Source organism: Bufo gargarizans, chromosome 8 (genome assembly GCF_014858855.1).
Source record: "Bufo gargarizans isolate SCDJY-AF-19 chromosome 8, ASM1485885v1, whole genome shotgun sequence".
NCBI classification, from domain to species: domain Eukaryota; kingdom Metazoa; phylum Chordata; class Amphibia; order Anura; family Bufonidae; genus Bufo; species Bufo gargarizans.
The window spans coordinates 184,352,770-184,376,433 of NC_058087.1; the positions used below are offsets into that span (position 1 = coordinate 184,352,770).

The 23,664-nt window shown below is 50.6% G+C and overlaps 1 protein-coding gene across 3 annotated transcripts in view; it reads left to right on the top strand.

Annotated features, from left to right (window-relative positions):
• Nucleotides 1–23,664, top strand: part of TOM1L2 (target of myb1 like 2 membrane trafficking protein) — a 38,134-nt gene that overhangs the window by 7,334 nt on the left and 7,136 nt on the right. For 2 of the 3 annotated variants that reach the window (XM_044305001.1, XM_044305002.1), the window contains exons 2-12: nucleotides 5,269–5,353; nucleotides 6,223–6,301; nucleotides 6,749–6,898; nucleotides 10,642–10,776; nucleotides 12,360–12,515; nucleotides 12,605–12,721; nucleotides 12,796–12,929; nucleotides 13,004–13,049; nucleotides 13,127–13,247; nucleotides 15,573–15,690; nucleotides 16,983–17,058. In XM_044305001.1, the coding sequence (XP_044160936.1) occupies nucleotides 5,269–5,353; nucleotides 6,223–6,301; nucleotides 6,749–6,898; nucleotides 10,642–10,776; nucleotides 12,360–12,515; nucleotides 12,605–12,721; nucleotides 12,796–12,929; nucleotides 13,004–13,049; nucleotides 13,127–13,247; nucleotides 15,573–15,690; nucleotides 16,983–17,058 (1,217 nt within the window). Of the gene's footprint in view, nucleotides 1–5,268; nucleotides 5,354–6,222; nucleotides 6,302–6,748; nucleotides 6,899–10,641; nucleotides 10,777–12,359; nucleotides 12,516–12,604; nucleotides 12,722–12,795; nucleotides 12,930–13,003; nucleotides 13,050–13,126; nucleotides 13,248–15,572; nucleotides 15,691–16,982; nucleotides 17,059–18,627; nucleotides 18,694–23,664 lie in introns of all 3 variants that reach the window. The other variant, XM_044305000.1, reaches the window with a different exon arrangement.

Sequence of the window (23,664 nt, forward strand, 5' to 3'; positions counted from 1 at the left end):
GCTCCCTCTGTATTTAGAGGAAATGTAGCTATAGCATATATACCCCATGCTATATACATGTCCTGTAGACTGTGTGTAGATGCACCTGTGCGCACCTCTGATGTCAGTATACTGTGCGCACCCCTGATGTCAGTATACTGTGCGCACCTCTGATGTCTGTATACTGTGCGCACCCTCTGATGTCTGTATACTGTGCGCACCCTCTGATGTCTGTATACTGTGTGCACCCTCTGATGTCTGTATACTGTGCGCACCCTCTGATGTCTGTATACTGTGCGCACCTCTGATGTCTGTATACTGTGCGCACCTCTGATGTCTGTATACTGTGCGCACCTCTGATGTCTGTATACTGTGCGCACCTCTGATGTCTGTATACTGTGCGCACCTCTGATGTCTGTATACTGTGCGCACCTCTGATGTCTGTATACTGTGCGCACCTCTGATGTCTGTATACTGTGCGCACCTCTGATGTCTGTATACTGTGCGCACCCTCTGATGTCTGTATACTGTGCGCACCCTCTGATGTCTGTATACTGTGCGCACCTCTGATGTCTGTATACTGTGCGCACCTCTGATGTCTGTATACTGTGCGCACCTCTGATGTCTGTATACTGTGCGCACCCTCTGATGTCTGTATACTGTGCGCACCTCTGATGTCTGTATACTGTGCGCACCCTCTGATGTCTGTATACTGTGCGCACCCTCTGATGTCTGTATACTGTGCGCACCTCTGATGTCTGTATACTGTGCGCACCTCTGATGTCTGTATACTGTGCGCACCTCTGATGTCTGTATACTGTGCGCACCCTCTGATGTCTGTATACTGTGCGCACCCTCTGATGTCTGTATACTGTGCGCACCCTCTGATGTCTGTATACTGTGCGCACCTCTGATGTCTGTATACTGTGCGCACCTCTGATGTCTGTATACTGTGCGCACCCCTGATGTCAGTATACTGTGCGCACCTCTGATGTCTGTATACTGTGCGCACCCTCTGATGTCTGTATACTGTGCGCACCCTCTGAGGTCTGTATACTGTGCGCACCCTCTGATGTCTGTATACTGTGCGCACCCTCTGATGTCTGTATACTGTGCGCACCCTCTGATGTCTGTATACTGTGCGCACCCTCTGATGTCTGTATACTGTGCGCACCGCTCGCCCTGTTATATGTTGTAATCACATGTTATGTAACCAGTGCTGGTATCACAAGTGCCACCCTCATCGTCCTGCTGGGAGGAGGTTTGACCTATATGTATTCTGTAAGTTCTCTATGATTACTATGGTTGGTTTTATGTTAGCACTGTATGGCTTCTCTGATTTTATGTTGGCGTCGTATGGGTACTGTGTTGGTTTTATGTTGGCGCAGTGTGAGTACTGTGTTGGTGTAATGTTGGCGCTGTATGATTACTATGGTTGGTTTTATGTTGGCGCTGTATGGGTTCTGTGTTGGTATAATGTTGGCGCTGTATGATTACTATGGTTGGTTTTATGTTTGCCCTGTATGGGTTCTGTGTTGGTTTTTTGTTGGCGCTGTACGATTACTATGGTTGGTTTTATGTTGGCTTTGTATGGGTTCTGTTTTGGTATTATGTGGGCGCTGTATGATTACTATGGTTGGTTTTATGTTGGCACTGTATGGGTTCTGTGTTGGTTTTATGTTGGCGCTGTACGATTACTATGGTTGGTTTTATGTTGGCGCTGTATTGGTTCTGTGTTGGTTTTTTGTTGGCGCTGTATGAGTACTATGGTTGGTTTTATGTTGGCTTTGTATAGGTTCTGTGTTTGTTTTATGTTGGCACTGTATGGGTTCTAGGTTTGTTTTATGTTGGCACTGTTTGGGTACCGTGTTGGGTTTTATGTTGGCGCTGTATGGCTTCTCTGGTTTTATGTTGGCGTCGTATGGCTTCTGTGTTGGGTTTATGTTGACACTATATGGGTTCCGTGTTGGTTTTATGTTGGCACTGTATGGCGTCTCTGGTTTTATATTGGCGCCTATGGGTACTGTGTTGGTTTTATGTTTGCGCTTTATTAGTACTATGGTTGGTTTTATGTTGGGGCTGTATGGCTTCTGTGTTGGTTTTATGATAGAGCTGTACGATTACTATGGTTGGTTTTATGTTGGCACTGTATGGCTTCTGTGTTGGTTTTATGTTGGCACTGTATGGCTTCTGTGTTGGTTTTATGTTGGCACTGTATGGCTTCTGTGTTGGTTTTATGTTGGCACTGTATGGCTTCTGTGTTGGGTTTATGTTGGCACTATATAGGTTCTTTTTTTGGTTTTATTTTGGTACTATATGGGTTCTTTGTTGGTTTTATATTGGCGCCTATGGGTACTGTGTTGGTTTTATGTTTGCGCTTTATTAGTACTATGGTTGGTTTTATTTTGGGGCTGTATAGGTTTTGTGTTGGTTTTATGATAGAGCTGTATGATTACTATGGTTGGTTTTATGTTGGCGTTGTATGGTTTCTGTTGGTTTTATATTGGCACTGTATGGGTACTGTGTTGGTTTTATGTTGGCTCTGTGTTGGTTTTATGTTGGCATTGTATGGGTTCTAGGTTTGTTTTATGTTGGCACTGTATGGGTTCTGTGTTGGTTTTATGTTGGCACTGTATGGCTTCTGTGTTGGTTTTATGTTGGCACTGTATGGGTTCTGTGTTGGTTTTATGTTGACACTGTTTGGCTACTGTGTTGGTTTTATGTTGGCGCTGTATGGGTTCTAGGTTTGTTTTATGTTGGTGCTGTATGTGTTCTGTGTTGGTTTTGTGTCTGTGGTATGCGGGTACTGCGTTGGCGCTGTGTTGGTACTGTGGACATCTTACCTCTTGTCTCCTCCCAGCACTACATGCATTCTACCTCCAGTGGTCTGCCCCTTTGTGGTCATGCACCTTTTGTGAACAACAACTCCCAGCATGTTTTGCCAACTGCCACTAGAACCCTTGAGGTTAAATGTGGTATTAGATAATGAGGTCAGTAGTTGACGGTGTGGAGAAGACCCCCTCTGGATAGTAGGACCCCAGTGTCTTCCATACAGTGCAGTTTTTAGTGTCGGGGCCCCTGTTGTGGGTTTAGTCGGAGTTACTTTGTAGGCAGTGATAATAATAATAATTACCAGGGCGTAATGTCAGGCAGGCGACATATGCCAGTGCCACGTGCAGGTTTACAGGTGCGGCCTTACACCATAGCAGACTACTCCACCCAGCAGACACAACCTGTCATTTTTCTCCATTTGTTCTTGCTTTGCCTATGGCTGACAAATCATTATACTCCGAGGTGAGGGTGGAATTCCCCTTTAAATAGTCCATAGGCAGGTCACATGACCTGTCTGTGTCCCTGAACTCCAGTATTTACTTATTTAAAGGGGCCGTAACACATCACCCGACTTTCTAAGACTCCTGAAAGACAAATTTACCTAAGTACGTACCAATAAACCTTCAGGTTGCCATTCAGGAGCCTGGGAAAGCTGTACTGGTGCTGTATTATAAAAGTATGTGAACCCTGAGTGGTTACAGGAGAGGAGCCGTGCTCTGATGTGCAGGATGACTCTTCCTGGCAGTGACGGATTGATCTCCGCACTGCATCGCTCTGCACCTCCACGTCCTCCAGCTCTGCAGCGCTCTGCTGGTGACCGATTCATGTGCTGCAATCAGCATTATGCCTGCCCTTAGCTCCACTGCCCTCACTATTTAAAGGGACAGTAACCTAAATAGTGCAGTAGTGTTACAAGAGCGTTCACTCATAGGACCTCACTGTAAAAGAAATGGCACCCAGCTTTCTTATGGTCCTGAACGACACATATATGCTTGGCAGTAAAGCAGAACATTCAACGCTTCCATACCGGGCGGATTTGTCATTGACAAATTGACCCTGACTATATTTAAAGGGGCAGTAACCCTAATTGGCTTATAGTAGTACAGCGGTGGACATGTCACCCATAGGACCTCGCTGGCACCCAGCTTTCTTATGCTCCTGAACGACGCACCCGCCTGGCTGCAATGCAGGGGAATTAGATGGGTGACAATCTCAGTAGGAGCTAATCACCCAGCTTTCCCAGAAACAGATAATAATTTGTTATAGTTGCTCCTTGGAAAGCTGGGTGACCGTCCGTACGGCTGCTGACATTACAGCTCTGACAACTGTGTACCCCCCCCCCCCCCTCCATGTGACGAAGAGATGTCACCAATCTTTTCTAGAGTCCAGAGGGGCCAATCTGGTTACTGGTGTATGAGCAGGGGCGTCCGCCTTGGTTGTCACCTAACTTTCCCTGGAACGGGAGAGAACACCCTTGCAGGGTGGTCACAGCTCCGCCCCCTGTGTGTATGTGCGGCGCTCAGGGTGGCTGTTATAGGGGTGCAGGGCAGGGACCCCCGTAATGCAGAAGCTCCTGGTGCTGCATCTGGGTGGAGCTGAGCTCTGCAGTCCCCCGTATCCTCCGGAGCTGCCCGTCTGTAGACGTGTGCTGCAGTGACAGGCTCGTCTCCTGGCTGCGCCAGCCTACAGCTCCTCTCGCCCCAGCACCGTCCAGGGGTGCCCGACAACCAGCGCATCGCTGACCGTATTATGCAAGTGACGTCCTGCGGGGGATGAAGAGCGGTGCGCCTCGGCCGCCCCGGGGAAGAGATGATCACTCTGTACTGGGTGCACTCTACTCTGCGTCTCGCCTGGAGATATATCATCACTGCGGAGCTGAGGGCGACGGAGTGGAGGCCGCCGGAGTGGGGGCCACCGGCGCTGATGGGTGCGTTACAGCGGGGGTCCGACAACAGATGGCCGTTTAGCGAGTTGCAATACATGCCATTCCCTAATGCACGTGTGTGTTACTTCACACTTGAAAGAGGTGCTGCAGCAGCTGGGATCTGATCATCTACTCATGTCTGGTAGGGATTGTCTTGTCACCCGGCTTTCCCAGAGTCCTGAACGGCCAATCCACCTACATATGCAGCAGTATGTGAGTAGCACATATGACGGTCAGCACATATGACGGTCAGGACTATAGGTGTGTTAGGTGACAGGAGCCACCACCCAGCTTTCCCAGAGTCCTGAGCGGCAAATCGTCAGCAATGTGATGGTCTGGAGTATATCAGCGTACAGCAAGGCAGACGCCATTCAGGACTATAGGTATCGAGGTGGTGCTTCCTCAGGGGTTGTCACCCAGCTAATGACCACCATGTTGATGGTCACCACCCAGCTTTTCCAGAGAAGAAAAACCTGATAAAATTGAAAAAAATGCAAACCATTAACCCTTTTTTTTTTTCTGTTTCTTGACAGAAAAAGCTACAGATGGCTCCCTGCAGAGCGAGGACTGGACGCTGAACATGGAGATCTGTGACATCATCAACGAGACGGAAGAAGGGTGAGTGTACGGGAGAACGGGGGGGCGCCGCTGTGCCGGGAAAAGCGGTTAGGGGATGCGGCAATACGCTGGCGGTGCGGCCCCTTCATTCTCAGGATCGGTGAAGTAATAGCATATCCTGGCAAAGTACCATCACTCTATAAGATGGGAGTACCTCTTTAATGACAAACTCAGCTCCGTTACACCAAAATTTCCATTAGTGGGAATCGGGCGTTTCAGGACACACAGAACAGTCACTGTCATTTTGTTAAAGGGGCTCGTATAACTGTCTGGTAGTTGGGGGTCCCTGCCAATCACCATAATGGAGATCCCATGTTGTCCCGTTTGAAATGAGCGGTGGTCGCCCATGTGTGCAGCGCTCACCTCTCTCGGCGACCATTACCCCATTCAAATAGGTGAACGTAGGAACCAAATTTTTGTGGTCGGTGGGGGCCCTAGTGGTCAGACTCTCACCGATCAGACATTTATTGCCCTGATTTGGCCGGGGTTGGTGGGGGGTTGACCATGGAAAATTTGTTAGGAAAACAAGAACTTAAAGGGGTTTTCCACAATTGCTGCTTTTTTTTTTGTTAACACCCCCCCCCCCCCCCCCCACACACACACACAGTCGGACTTACATGCTCCGTGCCACTCTGTTCAGCTCTGTGGTTGGGTCACGTGCTGCTTGGGCACACGTCAGAGCTGAGGCCAGGGATTGGCTGCAGCGGCATACGTGACCCCGTTCATGCAGGAAGTTTACATGCAGGGCCTGGCATGGAGCAGGTATTTATAGTTGAGGGTAGAATAAAAAAAAAAAAAGTAAATCATGGACAACCCCTTTAACTTGAACCCCATTTTTTATTATTTTTTTAACATGTTTTCCCCTCTAGGCCAAAAGATGCGATCCGTGCCTTGAAGAAGAGGCTGAACGGTAACAAGAATTACCGGGAGGTGATGCTGGCGTTGACGGTACGGATTGTGGTCACCTGATCATTTTTTCATTAAAGGTTCCGCTACTTTGCGATAGACTTTGTGTTTCAGTTCTTCACCGTTTTCAATAATTCTGCTTGCTGTCAGTGTATGAGAACATTCCTGTTTACATCCACAGGCTGAAAACCTGTCCGTACCTAATATTTCTCGCCACTGAGGGTTTCAAACAATTATACTCAGTCTACACAATTCTGGACCCCAGGCTGATACATTTTACCTGCACTGATACATTGTCACGACCTCCTGCCAGGACAGGAGGAGATTGGTGCTAGACAGGGTAGACATTGGAAAGCGCAATTGTGTCAGACACTCAGCTGTTGGATCAAAATAAGAATGATCCCATTCACTGACAGCAAGCAGAGATCTTAAAAATGGTCACAGGCAAGTAAAGATCTCTTCTCTTCAATGTTTTTGTGTTTTTGTCAGGTGTTAGAGACGTGCGTGAAGAATTGCGGCCACCGCTTCCATGTGCTTGTGACGCACCGCGACTTTATAGACGGGGTCCTGGTGAAAATCATCTCTCCTAAGAACAACCCCCCGACCATCGTGCAGAATAAAGTGCTGGCCCTGATACAGGTGAGCAGCGCGGCTCCTGCGTACCGCCGTGATCTCACTGCGCGGTCTGCCGCTCACTCCTCAGTCTCTGCACATGGGATGTTTGGCAGCTCTGTCCTCAACCTGTCTGGGCAAGAAAAAACATGGGGCGACTCAATGTAGCGGGAACAGGAGACGCTTGTGATCAGTGTGAGAATGCAACTATAGGACATACAGAGCGCTACGCTGCGGGGGCCGGGATGCCCCCTTTCTCCCTGGTGCTCTCGAGCCCCCTTTCTTCCTCGCCCTGTTGCGCCCCCTTTCTTCCTCGCCCTGTTGCGCCCCCTTTCTTCCTCGCCCTGTTGCGCCCCCTTTCTTCCTCGCCCTGTTGCGCCCCCTTTCTTCCTCGCCCTGTTGCGCCCCCTTTCTTCCTCGCCCTGTTGCGCCCCCTTTCTTCCTCGCCCTGTTGCGCCCCCTTTCTTCCTCGCCCTGTTGCGCCCCCTTTCTTCCTCGCCCTGTTGCGCCCCCTTTCTTCCTCGCCCTGTTGCGCCCCCTTTCTTCCTCGCCCTGTTGCGCCCCCTTTCTTCCTCGCCCTGTTGCGCCCCCTTTCTTCCTCGCCCTGTTGCGCCCCCTTTCTTCCTCGCCCTGTTGCGCCCCCTTTCTTCCTCGCCCTGTTGCGCCCCCTTTCTTCCTCGCCCTGTTGCGCCCCCTTTCTTCCTCGCCCTGTTGCGCCCCCTTTCTTCCTCGCCCTGTTGCGCCCCCTTTCTTCCTCGCCCTGTTGCGCCCCCTTTCTTCCTCGCCCTGTTGCGCCCCCTTTCTTCCTCGCCCTGTTGCGCCCCCTTTCTTCCTCGCCCTGTTGCGCCCCCTTTCTTCCTCGCCCTGTTGCGCCCCCTTTCTTCCTCGCCCTGTTGCGCCCCCTTTCTTCCTCGCCCTGTTGCGCCCCCTTTCTTCCTCGCCCTGTTGCGCCCCCTTTCTTCCTCGCCCTGTTGCGCCCCCTTTCTTCCTCGCCCTGTTGCGCCCCCTTTCTTCCTCGCCCTGTTGCGCCCCCTTTCTTCCTCGCCCTGTTGCGCCCCCTTTCTTCCTCGCCCTGTTGCGCCCCCTTTCTTCCTCGCCCTGTTGCGCCCCCTTTCTTCCTCGCCCTGTTGCGCCCCCTTTCTTCCTCGCCCTGTTGCGCCCCCTTTCTTCCTCGCCCTGTTGCGCCCCCTTTCTTCCTCGCCCTGTTGCGCCCCCTTTCTTCCTCGCCCTGTTGCGCCCCCTTTCTTCCTCGCCCTGTTGCGCCCCCTTTCTTCCTCGCCCTGTTGCGCCCCCTTTCTTCCTCGCCCTGTTGCGCCCCCTTTCTTCCTCGCCCTGTTGCGCCCCCTTTCTTCCTCGCCCTGTTGCGCCCCCTTTCTTCCTCGCCCTGTTGCGCCCCCTTTCTTCCTCGCCCTGTTGCGCCCCCTTTCTTCCTCGCCCTGTTGCGCCCCCTTTCTTCCTCGCCCTGTTGCGCCCCCTTTCTTCCTCGCCCTGTTGCGCCCCCTTTCTTCCTCGCCCTGTTGCGCCCCCTTTCTTCCTCGCCCTGTTGCGCCCCCTTTCTTCCTCGCCCTGTTGCGCCCCCTTTCTTCCTCGCCCTGTTGCGCCCCCTTTCTTCCTCGCCCTGTTGCGCCCCCTTTCTTCCTCGCCCTGTTGCGCCCCTTTTCTTCCTCGCCCTGTTGTGCCCCTTTTCTTCCTCACACCGTTGCGCCCCCTTTCTTCCTCGCCCTGTTGTGCCCCTTTTCTTCCTCACACCGTTGCACCCCCTTTCTTCTTCGTGCCATTGCCCCCCCTTTCTTCCTCGTTCCCTTTCACCCCCCATTCTTCCTTGCGCCCCCTTTCTTCCTTGTTCTCTTTTTCTCCCTCATTCTTGTTCTCTTCCCCGGTGCTCTCTATATCTCACCCCGTCTCTCTTGTGCTCGCTCTCTTCCCCGGTGCTCTCTATATCTCACCCCGTCTCTCTTGTGCTCGCTCTCTTCCCCGGTGCTCTCTATATCTCATCCCGTCTCTCTTGTGCTCGCTCTCTTCCCCGGTGCTCTCTATATCTCACCCCTTCTCTCTTGTGCTTGCTCTCTTTCCCGGTGCTCTCTATATCTCACCCCTTCTCTCTTGTGCTCGCTCTCTTCCCCGGTGCTCTCTATATCTCACCCCTTCTCTCTTGTGCTTGCTCTCTTCCCCGGTGCTCTCTATATCTCACCCCGTCTCTCTTGTGCTTGCTCTCTTTCCCGGTGCTCTCTATATCTCACCCCGTCTCTCTTGTGCTCGCTCTCTTCCCAGGTGCTCTCTATATCTCACCCCGTCTCTCTTGTGCTCGCTCTCTTTCCCGGTGCTCTCTATATCTCACCCCTTCTCTCTTGTGCTCGCTCTCTTCCCCGGTGCTCTCTATATCTCACCCCTTCTCTCTTGTGCTCGCTCTCTTCCCAGGTGCTCTCTATATCTCACCCCTTCTCTCTTGTGCTCGCTCTCTTCCCAGGTGCTCTCTATATCTCACCCCGTCTCTCTTGTGCTCGCTCTCTTTCCCGGTGCTCTCTATATCTCACCCCTTCTCTCTTGTGCTTGCTCTCTTCCCCGGTGCTCTCTATATCTCACCCCTTCTCTCTTGTGCTCGCTCTCTTCCCCGGTGCTCTCTATATCTCACCCCTTCTCTCTTGTGCTCGCTCTCTTCCCAGGTGCTCTCTATATCTCACCCCGTCTCTCTTGTGCTCGCTCTCTTCCCAGGTGCTCTCTATATCTCACCCCGTCTCTCTTGTGCTCGCTCTCTTCCCAGGTGCTCTCTATATCTCACCCCTTCTCTCTTGTGCTCGCTCTAGCATCTTTTCTAGGACCCTAATCTTCCGAGCTCTACTTCTGAATCCTGTTAACCAGAACTAGTTAGTTAGTTGGTGGCACTGGTGAGGGGCACTGGTGTGGTAGATATATTTACTGGCTTACACATTGTCCTTATGGGTTGGACAGTTGTTAGGACTAGGCAGATCCTATCCTATCTGTCCTATATAAGTCTAGTTTCTTAGGCTACATGCACACGACCGTATGTGTTTTGCGGTCCGCAAATTGCGGATCCGCCCAAAAAAGGATGCTGTCCATTTTTTATTTTTTTTTGCGGATCTATTGTAACAATGCTGAAAATGGACAAGAATAGAACATGTTCTACTTTTTTTGCGGGGCTACGGATCGGACATACTGATGCATTTTTTGCGGACTCATTGAAATGAATGGGTCCGCATCCTATCCGTAAAAAAAACTGAATGGACACAGAAACAAACAACGTTCGTGTGCATGTAGCCTTATGTGTATATACCTATTGCTAGCCTTTTTCCAGTGGCCCATCACTTATTTGTTTCACCAACGTTGTGTGGACTCTTCTTGGTTTTAATATGATGATTAAATAAAGAACATATTGTTTTATGGCGTTTTTGGATTATGAATGATTTTTGGGTATACACACTTTTGTTGTAGGCGATGTAGTTAGTTAATTAGCTGATAAATAAGACATGTTAGTGACCACTCCCTCCCCCGCTGTCCCGGCAGTGTATAAGGTTTTATATCGTCCATGGGTGGTTAGAGCTCATAGCCGGTCATCACATGACAGATTTAATCCATCCATGTTGCTGGTTAGACGGCAGAACCCCCAATGTTTTTGGGTCACCCACTCTTAGGAGCCACATTGCTCCTGGTGCATTAGGTTCTCTAATCACTCACCTGCCATTTGTATTTGTGGATGATGCTGCAGCTCCGCGATCCCTTGCATCTCACGACTCTCCGCTCTTGTCTTCCAGGCTTGGGCAGACGCGTTTCGGAGCAGCCCTGACCTCACCGGAGTTGTGCATATTTATGAAGAACTGAAGCGAAAAGGGATTGAGTTTCCTATGGCAGATCTGGATGCTCTGTCGCCAATTCACACACCACAGAGGGTAAGATTGTGCTGGTGTCCGATTTCTAGAAATCGTCACATAAACCCCCCTGCCCTATGATATCACCGTAGGACAGGTCTTAAAGGGAACCTGTCACCGGGATTTTGGGTATAGAGCTGAGGACATGGGTTGCTAGATGGCCGCTAGCACATCCGCAATACCCAGTCCCCATAGCTCTGTGTGCTTTTATTGTGTAAAAAAAAAAACGATTTGATACATATGCAAATTAACATAAGAGTCATATCTTACTTGTGTGACAAGAGAAGTCATATTTTCAAGCTCTGACTCATCTCAGGTTAATTTGCATATGTATCAAATAGTTTTTTTTACACAATAAAAGCACACAGAGCTATGGGGACTGGGTATTGCGGATGTGCTAGCGGCGATCTAGCAACCCATGTCCTCAGCTCTATACCCAAAATCCAGGTGACAGGTTCCCTTTAAAGGGGCGATCCAGGGTTAGAAAAAACATGTCTACTTTCTTCCAAAAACAGCACCAACCCCGTCTATGGCTTGTGTGTGGTATTGCAGCCTAGCTCCATCGGAGTCAATAGGACAGAGCTGCAATACCGCACATAACCTGTGAACAGGGGTGGTGCTGTTTTTTGGAAGAAAGCAGCCATGTTTTTATAACCTCGGACAACCCCTTTTTAAAAGGACCAGGACAAATCCGTCTAAAAAGGAAATCGTACAGAGGGCTTAAAGTGTAACTAAACTTTTGATGTGTCAGAAATTTTGATAAGTAGGGACCAGGTACTGAGACCCCTTTCCCCTAGTCATTCAAACGAAGGGGCAGAAGCTGAGTGCGGTGCCCTTTTTCCTGTGATCGCCTCTCCTCGGATCAAACAGTCTATGATTCTTTAGGGAGAGCTGAAGGGGCCACTTCACTCAGCTTCTGCCCCTTCATTTAAATGATCAGTGGGGGGGAAGAGGGGGTCTCCACCATAACCCCACTGATCAAAACTTCTGACATATCACCATCTCTAAAAGTTTTCTGAAAGTTTAGTTAGGCTTTCATTTTGTCCTCTGGTCTTCCTTCCCAAGTGCTGCTCCCCCTGGAAAAACGTTGTATTCTACAGGCCCTATGTGAAACGGGACGGGTCTTGCTTTGCTCCTATGGCACTTTAAAGGAACAGATCCTGGCATCTAGGAGTCTGTCCTGCTCACAGCGTCCCTTTAAGAGGGTGCCTCCGAGCCTCCGGCAGTTCAAAGCCTGCAACGTCCTGGTGGCTGCCTTGTCACGGCTGATTTTCCTTGCAGGATCAATAATTCATAGCTGCAGTGTATCGGAGACAAGAACTCCTGCTCGTTCTCCGTCTTAGTCTACATTATTAAGGGCAGCGAGCAGCTGGGACACAAGATTCAGGGGTTTCTAGATCACTAGCAGAAGGAAAACTAAATATTTAGGACATTGTAAAATTTCGGTTGATCATCCAGAACCATTTGACTGGCAGGATTGGATCCTGGGGAGCGCAGCCCTGGATTTTTAGTGCAGAATCCCTTTAGTCCAGGGTCCCTCTACTCACATGTCGGATTCCTGGAATCTAGCTTCCAATATTTTTCGTGTTGTTAATATAATCCAGAGTGTCCCGGAGGTGGATCCTGCTATGACCATGAATACTCCCCAGTCCCACCAGCGGCCTAGCTCCGGCTCTTTCTCGACTCCTCAGACACCGTACAACGCCCCAGCAGCACCTCCGCCAAGCGTGGGTGGTCCGATCACCGCCAACTCAGAACAGGTAAGCAGCAAGTGTTCATGGGTAATGGCGATTTTTGGGTGGGCCGCATCTGAGCGGTAGTCTGGTAATGTCTGACCCTTACTCTCCAGATCGGCCGCTTGAGGAGCGAGCTTGATATAGTCCGTGGCAACACTAAGGTCATGTCTGAGATGTTGACTGAGATGACTCCTGGACAGGAAGATGCTTCAGACCTTGAGCTACTGCAGGTAGGGGGGCGCTCTGTAGCTGCAAAAAACACGACGGCGGCTTTAGTCTGACTGCTTTCGGTCTGTTTCTATAGGATCTGAATCGAACCTGCCGAGCGATGCAGCAAAGGATTGTGGAGCTCATCTCTCGCGTGTCCAATGAGGAGGTGACCGAGGAGCTGCTGCATGTCAATGACGACCTGAATAATGTCTTCCTCCGATATGAAAGGTGAGCGAGGAAAGATTGTATAGTCCGGGTACTGGTCTGACATGTTCTCCTGACTAATGGCTGATCTTCTTCAGGTTCGAGCGCTACAGGTCAGGCCGCACCGCACAGAACACCAATGGGGTAAGACTGCACCGCGTTCACCAAGTAGCTCCTCCTAGTGAATAGCGACTGAGGGGATATTGTCTTTGATGCTGCAGGTGCTGAGTGAGGTCACGGAGGATAATCTAATAGATCTAGGACCCGGATCCCCTGCAGTCGTGAGTCCGATGGTTGTGAACACTGCCCCGGCGTCCCTTACAACCCAACTGGGTGGACTTGGTAATTAACGCTCTGTCTCCTTGAAAGTGAATACATTTACAATGAATGAATTTGCAAATGAAATTTAGTTAACCCCATAATGACCACTGATACACCTTTTTTATGGCAGTCATTAATTAAAGGGGTATTCCCATCTTGGACACTGCATGCCCCAAATGTCCAATAGGTGCAGGTTGCGGACGCCCTCCATTCATTCCTATGGGATCGTTGAAAATAGCCGAGCTGGCTTGGCTACTTCCGTCAGCCGCACAGAAGTGAATGGAGCGGGGGCCGCACTTGCGCTGTGCGCTTCTCATTGATTTCAATGGGGCTTCTGAAAATAGGCAAGCGCTCCCATAGAAAAAGAATGGAGGGCGGCTGCGCATGCGTGGTGCACCCTCCAGCACTTTGCAGGCTCTGTTCTAAGTATAGATGCGGGTCCCAGAGGTGGGACCCGCACCTATCAGACATTGAGGGCATATCCTAATGATATGCTCCCCAATGTCCAAGATGGCTATAACTCTTTAAAGGGCTTCTGTCACCCCACAACAGTCATTTTTTTTTTTTTTGGGCTAGTTACATTCATTATAGCGCGATATATGAGAATATGCAGAAAACCGCAGCATATGAGCCGCCGCAGAAAACCGCCCCCTCGTCGTGTTGATTGACAGGGCCAGCCGTGATCTCCTCCTCCGGCCGGCCCTGTCAGTATTTCAAAAATCGCACGCCTCTGTTTATTCGGCGCAGGCGCTCTGAGATGAGGAGGCTCGTCTCCTCAGAACTCCCTCAGTGCGCCTGCGCCGATGACATCACCGAAAGAGAAGACGTCATCGGCGCAGGCGCACTGAGGGAGTTCTGAGGAGACGAGCCTCCTCATCTCAGAGCGCCTGCGCCGAATGAACAGAGGCGCGCGATTTTTGAAATACTGACAGGGCCGGCCGGAGGAGGAGATCACGGCTGGCCCTGTCAATCAACACGACGAGGGGGCGGTTTTCTGCGGCGGCTACCAGCAAGTAGACGCCCTACTTGCTGGTAGAGACCGGATTTGCATATTATAAAACTTCGTTTTCACAAGAAACGGCCGCATGAAAGTAAGTGACAACATTATATTCTCATATATCGCGCTATAATGAATGTAACTAGCCCAAAAAAATAAAATGACTGTTGTGGGGTGACAGAAGCCCTTTAACCCCCTCCCTAGCATCCGCCATACATGCACAGCAGAAGTTGGAATAAAATGTATGGGGTGGACTCAGCTCCTGAGGTGAGCCTGCGCCAGACAAATCAGGTGCAAGCTGTGTTATGTGGCTGACAACCTCCTACACCAGGCATCCTCAATCTGTGGCCCTCCAGCTGTTGCAAAACTACAACTCCCAGCATTCCCGAAAAGCCTACAGCAGGGCATTGTGGGAGTTGTAGTTTTACAACAGCTGGAGGGGCGCAGTTTGAGGATGCCTGTCCTACACTGACATGCTGCGGTCAATAGCAACATCTGAGCGATTGGAGGGGCCTCCCTTCATGTCCCTCGATCACCCTCCTCCTGAATTCTGGTAAGCTGACCGGAGTGCAGAGATCCAGTCCTGGTGACGCGTTTGGATGCTGGGGAGTAAGCCCTGGGGACTTGTAAAGGACTTGTCTGGAGGGCAGACCGGTTCTCTTTAAGGCCCACACAAGCTTGTTTTTAAAAGCTTAGATTCTCTAGGGCGGAATGACAACCAATATGGCGGCAACAGCAGCGACTCCACCGCCCCAGGATGTCAAATCTGCCAGTTTGTGCTGTAGTACAGGAATTGAGCATATGTCAGTACATAATTAGGCAGATTTCCCCCTGAAGGATCTGTCACAGCACATGACAAACCCTGTAGGAGCTGTAATGGCGGAAAATCTAGTTACAAAAAAAAAAAAAAACTAACTTGGCCTCTGTTCCAGCGCCCGCAGTGTCAGCCACCCAACTTCCCTCCTGACCTGAACTGCACATTGCTAGTTATATAGGGATGTGTCACTACATTACGAAACAGGGGAGCTAACTAGGGAGATGGGGTGACGGCGGCCATATTGGTTGTCGCTCGTCTCTTTGAGAATACAATGATACGACATCTTGGCTTCTAATCGTCTTGTAGCTCAGACTGACTAGGAAAGTCGTTGGTTGTACAGTCGCAGCCAACCTGGTGACCTGACATCCATATACACCAGAGATGTCCCACCTGCGGCCCTCCAGCTGTTGCAAAACTGCAACTCCCAGCATTCCTGGAGAGTCTACAGCTATTAGGGCATGCTGGGAGTTCTAGTTTTGCAACAGCTGGAGGGCCTCCCTGATATACACTGATCCTATGCACTCTTTTTCAGATGTCGGTACAAATAGTGTGAGCGCCACGCTCAGTGCCCTCCCCGCCACCAACCCACGGGATGACTTTGATATGTTTGCACAGACGAGGGGCAGCTCCCTGGCTGAGCAGAGAAAGGAGTGAGTATGAGATCTGTCTGTTGTGATTTACTATCGACTACGCTGTTGTCAAAGGGAGTCCTAATAACCCAATATAGTGTGAGGCCTGCTGCATAGTGTTGAAATGCCTCTGTCAGCATGATCAACCCTATTAAACCAGGCATACTGCCTGGTAGGGTTGACCATGCTGATTAAAATGAGAAGTCTCCACTGGTATTTGGACTTGGGACATTTACATGCAAGGCTGACCACTTACCTCCAGGCTATACCCTTATCATATTAAGAAGAGTGTTTTTTTACACTTAGAAAGCTAATACACATTACTGGTGCCTTTATAATCATATATTGTTCCTGTGAATAAAGCAGTAATGTGTATATTAGCTTTCTAAATAAAGAAAACCTCTATTCTCAAGATGGTAAGGTTATATTAAGTAGTGTATAGGATATGTACATGCTGACCATCAAGGGGAGGGGGGAGTGTGCAGAGGGTATTACAAAAGCATATGCATAAAAACAATTATATCTCTGCAGCTGTTAAACATACAGAAAAAAAAAAAAGGCAGCATTGATTTTAATCAGTATGATCACCCCTACCAGGCAGTGTGCTTGGTTTAATAGGGTTGATCATGCTGCCAGAGTCTTTCATGTTCATCCCAAGTTCTGTGCTAAATTCATTTAATTCTATATGTTGAGAGCAGTCATGGCTCCATTTTTTATCCTAAAGATCTCCTGTATAGACAAAGCACTGAATGATAAAATCCTGGCTACCTACAGCCACCACTAGAGGGAGCTCACTGCGTACTGAATATACATTGAGCTCAATAATAAACCATAGCGTCTAAATCCTGTGCACCTTAATGTCACCTGACATGCTAAAGTTACGTGGATTTGATGTAGCAGCAGGGTAACATCTACATCTCATGTGCTGGGGTAATAATGATTAGTAAAATAATAATAACTAACCCTAATTGTGGTGTTTATGGTGAGTTTGGGATCAAGGCTTCCAATGTCATGTGACCCTGTGGGTGTCACAAGGTCCTTTAGACGCTACCAATAAGAAACCCTAGACAGTAAGCTCCTGAGCTCCCCCTAGTGGTGGCTGCAGGTAACTAGACTTTTACTAATATTAGGAATCTCACTGAGACGGCTTATCTCTAGGGATGCTCTTGATTGATGGTCAGTGGGAAGGGTGTAGAGTTTCTCTGTGATCAGATCTTGAAGGCTATGAAACAAACAAAAAAATAATAATTTCTGCAGTCTTGCATGGTTTTCTTGTGACTTCTACATATGACTGACACTTCTCTGTCTGGCAGTGTGACTTACGAGGATCCCCAGGCTCTCGGCGGGCTGGCAACTGCTTTAGATGTCCGGCAGCAGAACACAGGAGGGGTACGTAGTTACTTGCTAGATCCTTGATTCTTTTGTTTAAAAGGTTTGTGCCAAGTTTTAGCCACAGGATAGTGGGAAGGGTCTGATCAGTGGTGGTCTGACTGCTGGGACCCCCACTGATCTCAAGAGTGGGGGTCTGTTGTCTCCCCATACGAATGGAGCAGCAGCCGAGCATGCGCACTTCCACCCCATTAATTTCAACAGGACTGCTGGAGATAACCAAGTACAGTGCTCAGTAATCTCCCGCAGTCCTATAGAGATGAATGGAACAGCACCTGCATGCTCGACCACCACTCCAGCCCAGCTGTCGGACCCCCACCAGTCATACTTTTAGACAGGGAATATGTTTATACCTTGGCACTAACCTTCTAACGATAGCCAGTGTTCATGACATGACTTCTGCCACAATTGCAAATGGCTTGCAGTTCCACCTAGGAGCACTAGGGGGTGTGACCGCATTGCTGTAATAGGATGTTTCATGTCATAGACTGGTACTGTTCCTTACAACGCTGATCAAAACAGGCGTACACTGATCCATCAGGCCAGACGGTGCAGTATTGATTAGTCCCTAGAAGCTGCCGGTTGTGCTGACCTCAGCTATAGAGCTGCGCTCTCTAATAATCTCAAGGAATGATGGATCACGTGCACGGACTACAGACGCTATATACTGGGGCATATAGGGGACTGGCTCTGTCTGAGGTATGATTAGAGGTGCTCCCGGCTGGGGGGTCAGTGAGACAGGTGCTGCTTGCAGAAGTCCTTTCCACACATTTTGCACCAAGCCTAAAGCCTCATTCACACGTCAGTGTTTGGTCAGTGATTTCCATCAGTGATTGTGAGCCAAACCCAGGATTGGAGCCTCCACAGATGTAAGGTATAAGGGCTCATGCACACAACTGTCTGTATTTTGCGGAACGGAACAGCTGGCCCCTAATAGAACAGTCGTATCCTTGTCCGTAATGCGGACAATAATAGGACATGTTCTATTTCTTTGCGGAACGGACATACGGAAACGGAATGCACGCGGAATAACTTAAGTTTTTTTTTGCGGACCCATTGAAATGAATGGTTTCGCAAACGAAACGGAATGGACACGGAAAGAAAATATGTTCGTGTGCATGAGCCCTAAGGGAAAGATCTGCACCTGTTCTGTGTCTAGAGCCGCACCTGGTTTAGGCTCACAATCACTGATGGAAATCACTGACCGAACACTGACGTGTGAATGAGGCTTTAGAGAGATACTTCCCCGGTACAGGACTGGATGGTGGACTGACCCAGGCCATGTCTAGACTGAGTACAGAATGGACCACAAAAGGGATATATTAGATCAGATAGATATGAGAGAGATAGATGATAGATAATATGATAGATAGATAGATATGGATATGTGGATGGGGTATAGAGTAACAGAAATTGAGGTATTCCACCACCTCCCCGGCTGAGGCTTCTGTCCCCGTCATGGACTTTTCCTCAGGCCTCGTCACGCTGTTTCATGGTGTATAATCTCTTTCTGTTTTTCTGCCGCCATTTTCCTTCTCTGTGCTGTGAAATGTGTGGGTTTTGATCCAGAGGAGAGGTAGAGCCGGAGGCTCAGCCATGGAGCCCATAGACAAGTGGCTCATTACTCAAGGAATGGTGAGCAGTTCGCCAGCAGTTAGCCCCCCATCCCCCCCATAACCACCTCACCCTCCACATTACCTCCAAGATCTTACCCACCTAACCGAGCAGAGACGTGAGCAGCCGAATATCTGCGGGCACTGCACGGACCAGCCTTGTGTGTAGCTGTACACCACTGGGCCCCTATAGGGTCACGTTAAGGGATTTGGAAATTATATTAAAAGGGAATCTTCATAAAAAATATAATTTCCCAGGCAAGTGCTTCTGACCCATTAGCTCGGGATGCAGGGAGACCCCCATCCTCTGATGGCGGTCTACGTGTGACGGCTATATTGACGGTAAGTGCGATCCACGACAGCAGATATCCGGCTGTAACCCCATACCTCTGCTGTGCTGATCCTCAACATGTCTATCTAAACTCCTGGAATAAACACAAGTTTTAATTAAAATTTATATATATTTTATGATTAGGATTTTATGTTTTCGAATGCATGGAAAATGCAATTGTGTCTCCATGGTAACAGACTACAAGCAAACCCAGTGTAGTCTGATCCTATGGTCCTGGGTACCATTTAGATTAGGGAATCTAAAGCTGAACTGGTGGACACAACTGCACCCACTAAATGCTTCCCCAAAATGCCAGTGGTCTGAAATAGTCAGCCATGCCCTTGTGTCTTAAGGGGGTCATTAGATGAATGACGGTCAGACGATTTTGGTGGGACTGACCAACCATCCTGTGTCTGTGGGGGTTTTCTGGCTATCCTCAATGGGGGATGTCAGGGGAAAGAAGGGAGTGGGCATGTTGGATTTCAACATGCCCTGTCCTTTTGTTATCGGGGGAAATAAGCTGATGCCAGAGATATGTGGCTTACTGCCCACTGAGGGCACATTTATGGCCAAGCACGTATGTGGGGGGTCAATACCTGACAGACACGGAATGATACCAGCATTGTCCACCTTTAGGAATAAGTACCGCAAACGAGTGTGTCATATGTGTTCCTAGTGGGGAGGCAAATATGGGGAACTCAGAGGAAGGTCCATACGAGAGGATTCTAGAGGGAGGAGCCTGATATAAGACCTCCCAGAAAGGAAGAGCCTAGAAGAACCTGTGAGGGAGCCTAAAATAAGTGCACCCTGTAAAATAATGTCCTGTACAGGATCTAACATACAGGCGAGGGGTTAGGTTATTTGCCGCTCATCTTCTGGTGGCGCTGCTTATCACAGGACACAATGCCCAGCTGATTACAGCCAGGATGACAAGTCCAAATTCCCTTGTGACAGCACCTGTGTGTACACGGCTAATTCCAGTCTAAAGTCCCAGACACGTGTGAAGTCCTGGTTCTCATGCCACCCCCGCACACGCCACTGCTATGTAAACTGTGCTTTTCCCTTCACCCATGACAGCACCATAGAGAGATGGATCCGCCCCCACAACTGGACAGGAAGCCCCAGAGCAATCAAAAAGGGAACACCCAAGTGAGCATGCAGCCTCCAGGGCTGTGAAACAAGGAACACTTTATGAACTTAGATTATACAGCGAATATTTGTGTTGTGTGGTTGGTATGAATCTGTTTGGTGCCTTTAGCATGATTGATAGGTTTGAATATTTGTCGGTCTTAAGAGCCTGGTTGTCTGCCTCTTGGCTTCAGGGCCTGGTTGTCCGCCCCATGGCTTCAGGGCCTGGTTGTCCGCCCCATGGCTTCAGGGCCTGGTTGACCGCCTCTTGGCTTCAAGGGCCTGGTTGACCGCCTCTTGGCTTCAAGGGCCTGGTTGACCGCCTCTTGGCTTCAAGGGCCTGGTTGACCGCCTCTTGGCTTCAAGGGCCTGGTTGACCGCCTCTTGGCTTCAAGGGCCTGGTTGACCGCCTCTTGGCTTCAAGGGCCTGGTTGACCGCCTCTTGGCTTCAAGGGCCTGGTTGACCGCCTCTTGGCTTCAAGGGCCTGGTTGACCGCCTCTTGGCTTCACGGGCCTGGTTGACCGCCTCTTGGCTTCAAGGGCCTGGTTGACCGCCTCTTGGCTTCAAGGGCCTGGTTGACCGCCTCTTGGCTTCAAGGGCCTGGTTGACCGCCCCATGGCTTCAGGGCCTGGTTGTCCGCCCCATGGCTTCAAGGGCCTGGTTGACCGCCCCATGGCTTCAAGGGCCTGGTTGACCGCCTCTTGGCTTCAAGGGCCTGGTTGACCGCCTCTTGGCTTCAAGGGCCTGGTTGACCGCCTCTTGGCTTCAAGGGCCTGGTTGACCGCCTCTTGGCTTCAAGGGCCTGGTTGACCGCCTCTTGGCTTCAAGGGCCTGGTTGACCGCCTCTTGGCTTCAAGGGCCTGGTTGACCGCCTCTTGGCTTCAAGGGCCTGGTTGACCGCCTCTTGGCTTCAAGGGCCTGGTTGACCGCCTCTTGGCTTCAAGGGCCTGGTTGACCGCCTCTTGGCTTCAAGGGCCTGGTTGACCGCCTCTTGGCTTCAAGGGCCTGGTTGACCGCCTCTTGGCTTCAAGGGCCTGGTTGACCGCCTCTTGGCTTCAAGGGCCTGGTTGACCGCCTCTTGGCTTCAAGGGCCTGGTTGACCGCCTCTTGGCTTCAAGGGCCTGGTTGACCGCCTCTTGGCTTCAAGGGCCTGGTTGACCGCCTCTTGGCTTCAAGGGCCTGGTTGACCGCCTCTTGGCTTCAAGGGCCTGGTTGACCGCCTCTTGGCTTCAAGGGCCTGGTTGACCGCCTCTTGGCTTCAAGGGCCTGGTTGACCGCCTCTTGGCTTCAAGGGCCTGGTTGACCGCCTCTTGGCTTCAAGGGCCTGGTTGACCGCCTCTTGGCTTCAAGGGCCTGGTTGACCGCCTCTTGGCTTCAAGGGCCTGGTTGACCGCCTCTTGGCTTCAAGGGCCTGGTTGACCGCCTCTTGGCTTCAAGGGCCTGGTTGACCGCCTCTTGGCTTCAAGGGCCTGGTTGACCGCCTCTTGGCTTCAAGGGCCTGGTTGACCGCCTCTTGGCTTCAAGGGCCTGGTTGACCGCCTCTTGGCTTCAAGGGCCTGGTTGACCGCCTCTTGGCTTCAAGGGCCTTTTTGACCGCCTCTTGGCTTCAAGGGCCTGGTTGACCGCCTCTTGGCTTCAAGGGCCTGGTTGACCGCCTCTTGGCTTCAAGGGCCTGGTTGACCGCCTCTTGGCTTCAAGGGCCTGGTTGACCGCCTCTTGGCTTCAAGGGCCTGGTTGACCGCCTCTTGGCTTCAAGGGCCTGGTTGACCGCCTCTTGGCTTCAAGGGCCTGGTTGACCGCCTCTTGGCTTCAAGGGCCTGGTTGACCGCCTCTTGGCTTCAAGGGCCTGGTTGACCGCCTCTTGGCTTCAAGGGCCTGGTTGACCGCCTCTTGGCTTCAAGGGCCTGGTTGACCGCCTCTTGGCTTCAAGGGCCTGGTCGACCGCCTCTTGGCTTCAAGGGCCTGGTCGACCGCCTCTTGGCTTCAAGGGCCTGGTCGACCGCCTCTTGGCTTCAAGGGCCTGGTCGACCGCCTCTTGGCTTCAAGGGCCTGGTCGACCGCCTCTTGGCTTCAAGGGCCTGGTCGACCGCCTCTTGGCTTCTGATGCCCTGTGCATGCTTGGCTGTATGCCTGTCTGGCTGAACATTTTTGCATCTATGCCGGCTTTGTTGAACGCCTGGTTGGCGGTCCACCTGTGCATCTATGCTTGCTTAGCTGAATGTCTTGCATATATACCTGCTTCGTTGAAAGCCTGGTAGGCTGAGCGCCTGTGCATCTATTGGTTGAACACTTGTGTGTCCATGCTGAGTCAGCTGACAGCATTTGGGTCTATGCCTGTCTGGCCGGCTGCCTTTGAGTCTGCGCCTGGTCGACTGCCTGCCTTTGAGTCTCTGCCTGCCTGGCTGGCCCGATGCCTTTTGAGTCTCTGCCTGCCTGGCTGGCTCGATGCCTTTTTAGTCTCTGCCTGCCTGGCTTGCCGGATGCCTTTTGAGTCTCCTGCCCCCCCACGTCAGCCATCATGGCCCCCCCCCACGTCAGCCATCATGGCCCCCCCCACGTCAGCCAACAGCGCAAATAAAAAAAAAATATAATAACTTACCTCTCCTGGACGCCGCCGCTCCTCAGCACCACTGCTCTCTCTTTTCTTCCTGGTTCTCGGCTGTTAGCTGTGACGGCTGCGCACAGTGAGGTCTCATGGTGCGCAGCCTTGCACAGCAGACATCTGAGTGGAGGACCAGGAAGCGGTGATTACAGATTCTTCACCGCTTCCCGGTACTAGGCTCTATTCACACGTCCGCAATTTTGTTCCACATTTTGCAGAAACGAAATTGCAGACCCATTCATTTCTAGGTCCGCACTTCCAGGTCCGCACTTCCGTTCCGCAAAAAAATAGAACATGTCCTATTCTTGTCCGCAATTGTGATCAAGAACAGACATATTCTATTAGTGCCGGCAATGTGCGGTCCACAAAATGCGGAACGCACATTGCCACTTTCCGTGCTTTGTGGATCCGCAAAACACGTTGCGGACGTTTGAATGAAGCCTAATGAAGCGCTTCCAAAATGGAAGTGCTTCATTAGTATTCGCCCTATAAGACGCAGGGGGGGGTACTGCGTCTTATGGGGCGAAAAATACGGTACTTTGAAAGTAACACTGAGGGAGGAAGTGGGTATTCCCTTTTTGATTGCTCTGGGGCTTCCTGTCCAGTTGTGGGGGTGAATCCATCTCTCTATGGTGCTGTCATGGGTTCTGGAAAATCCAGTAAGTGTAATTATCATTTTTCCAACCATAAAGAGATGCTGGGATTTATAGTTCTACGCAGGAGATGGCCTAGGTATCTTGCGTTCTGCTGCAGTAGCCTATGTGATATGGATCAGGACTTAAAGGGATTTTCGGTACTTAGATAGAGGCCATCAATATCAGATCTTTAGGGGTCCGATACCCTGCAGCTCCAGCTTTTCTGGGTCGGCGCTAAAAGGCTCCAATTATTGTGTAGAGATTCCGGTGCTGGCGTACTGCAGCTCCGCTCCTGG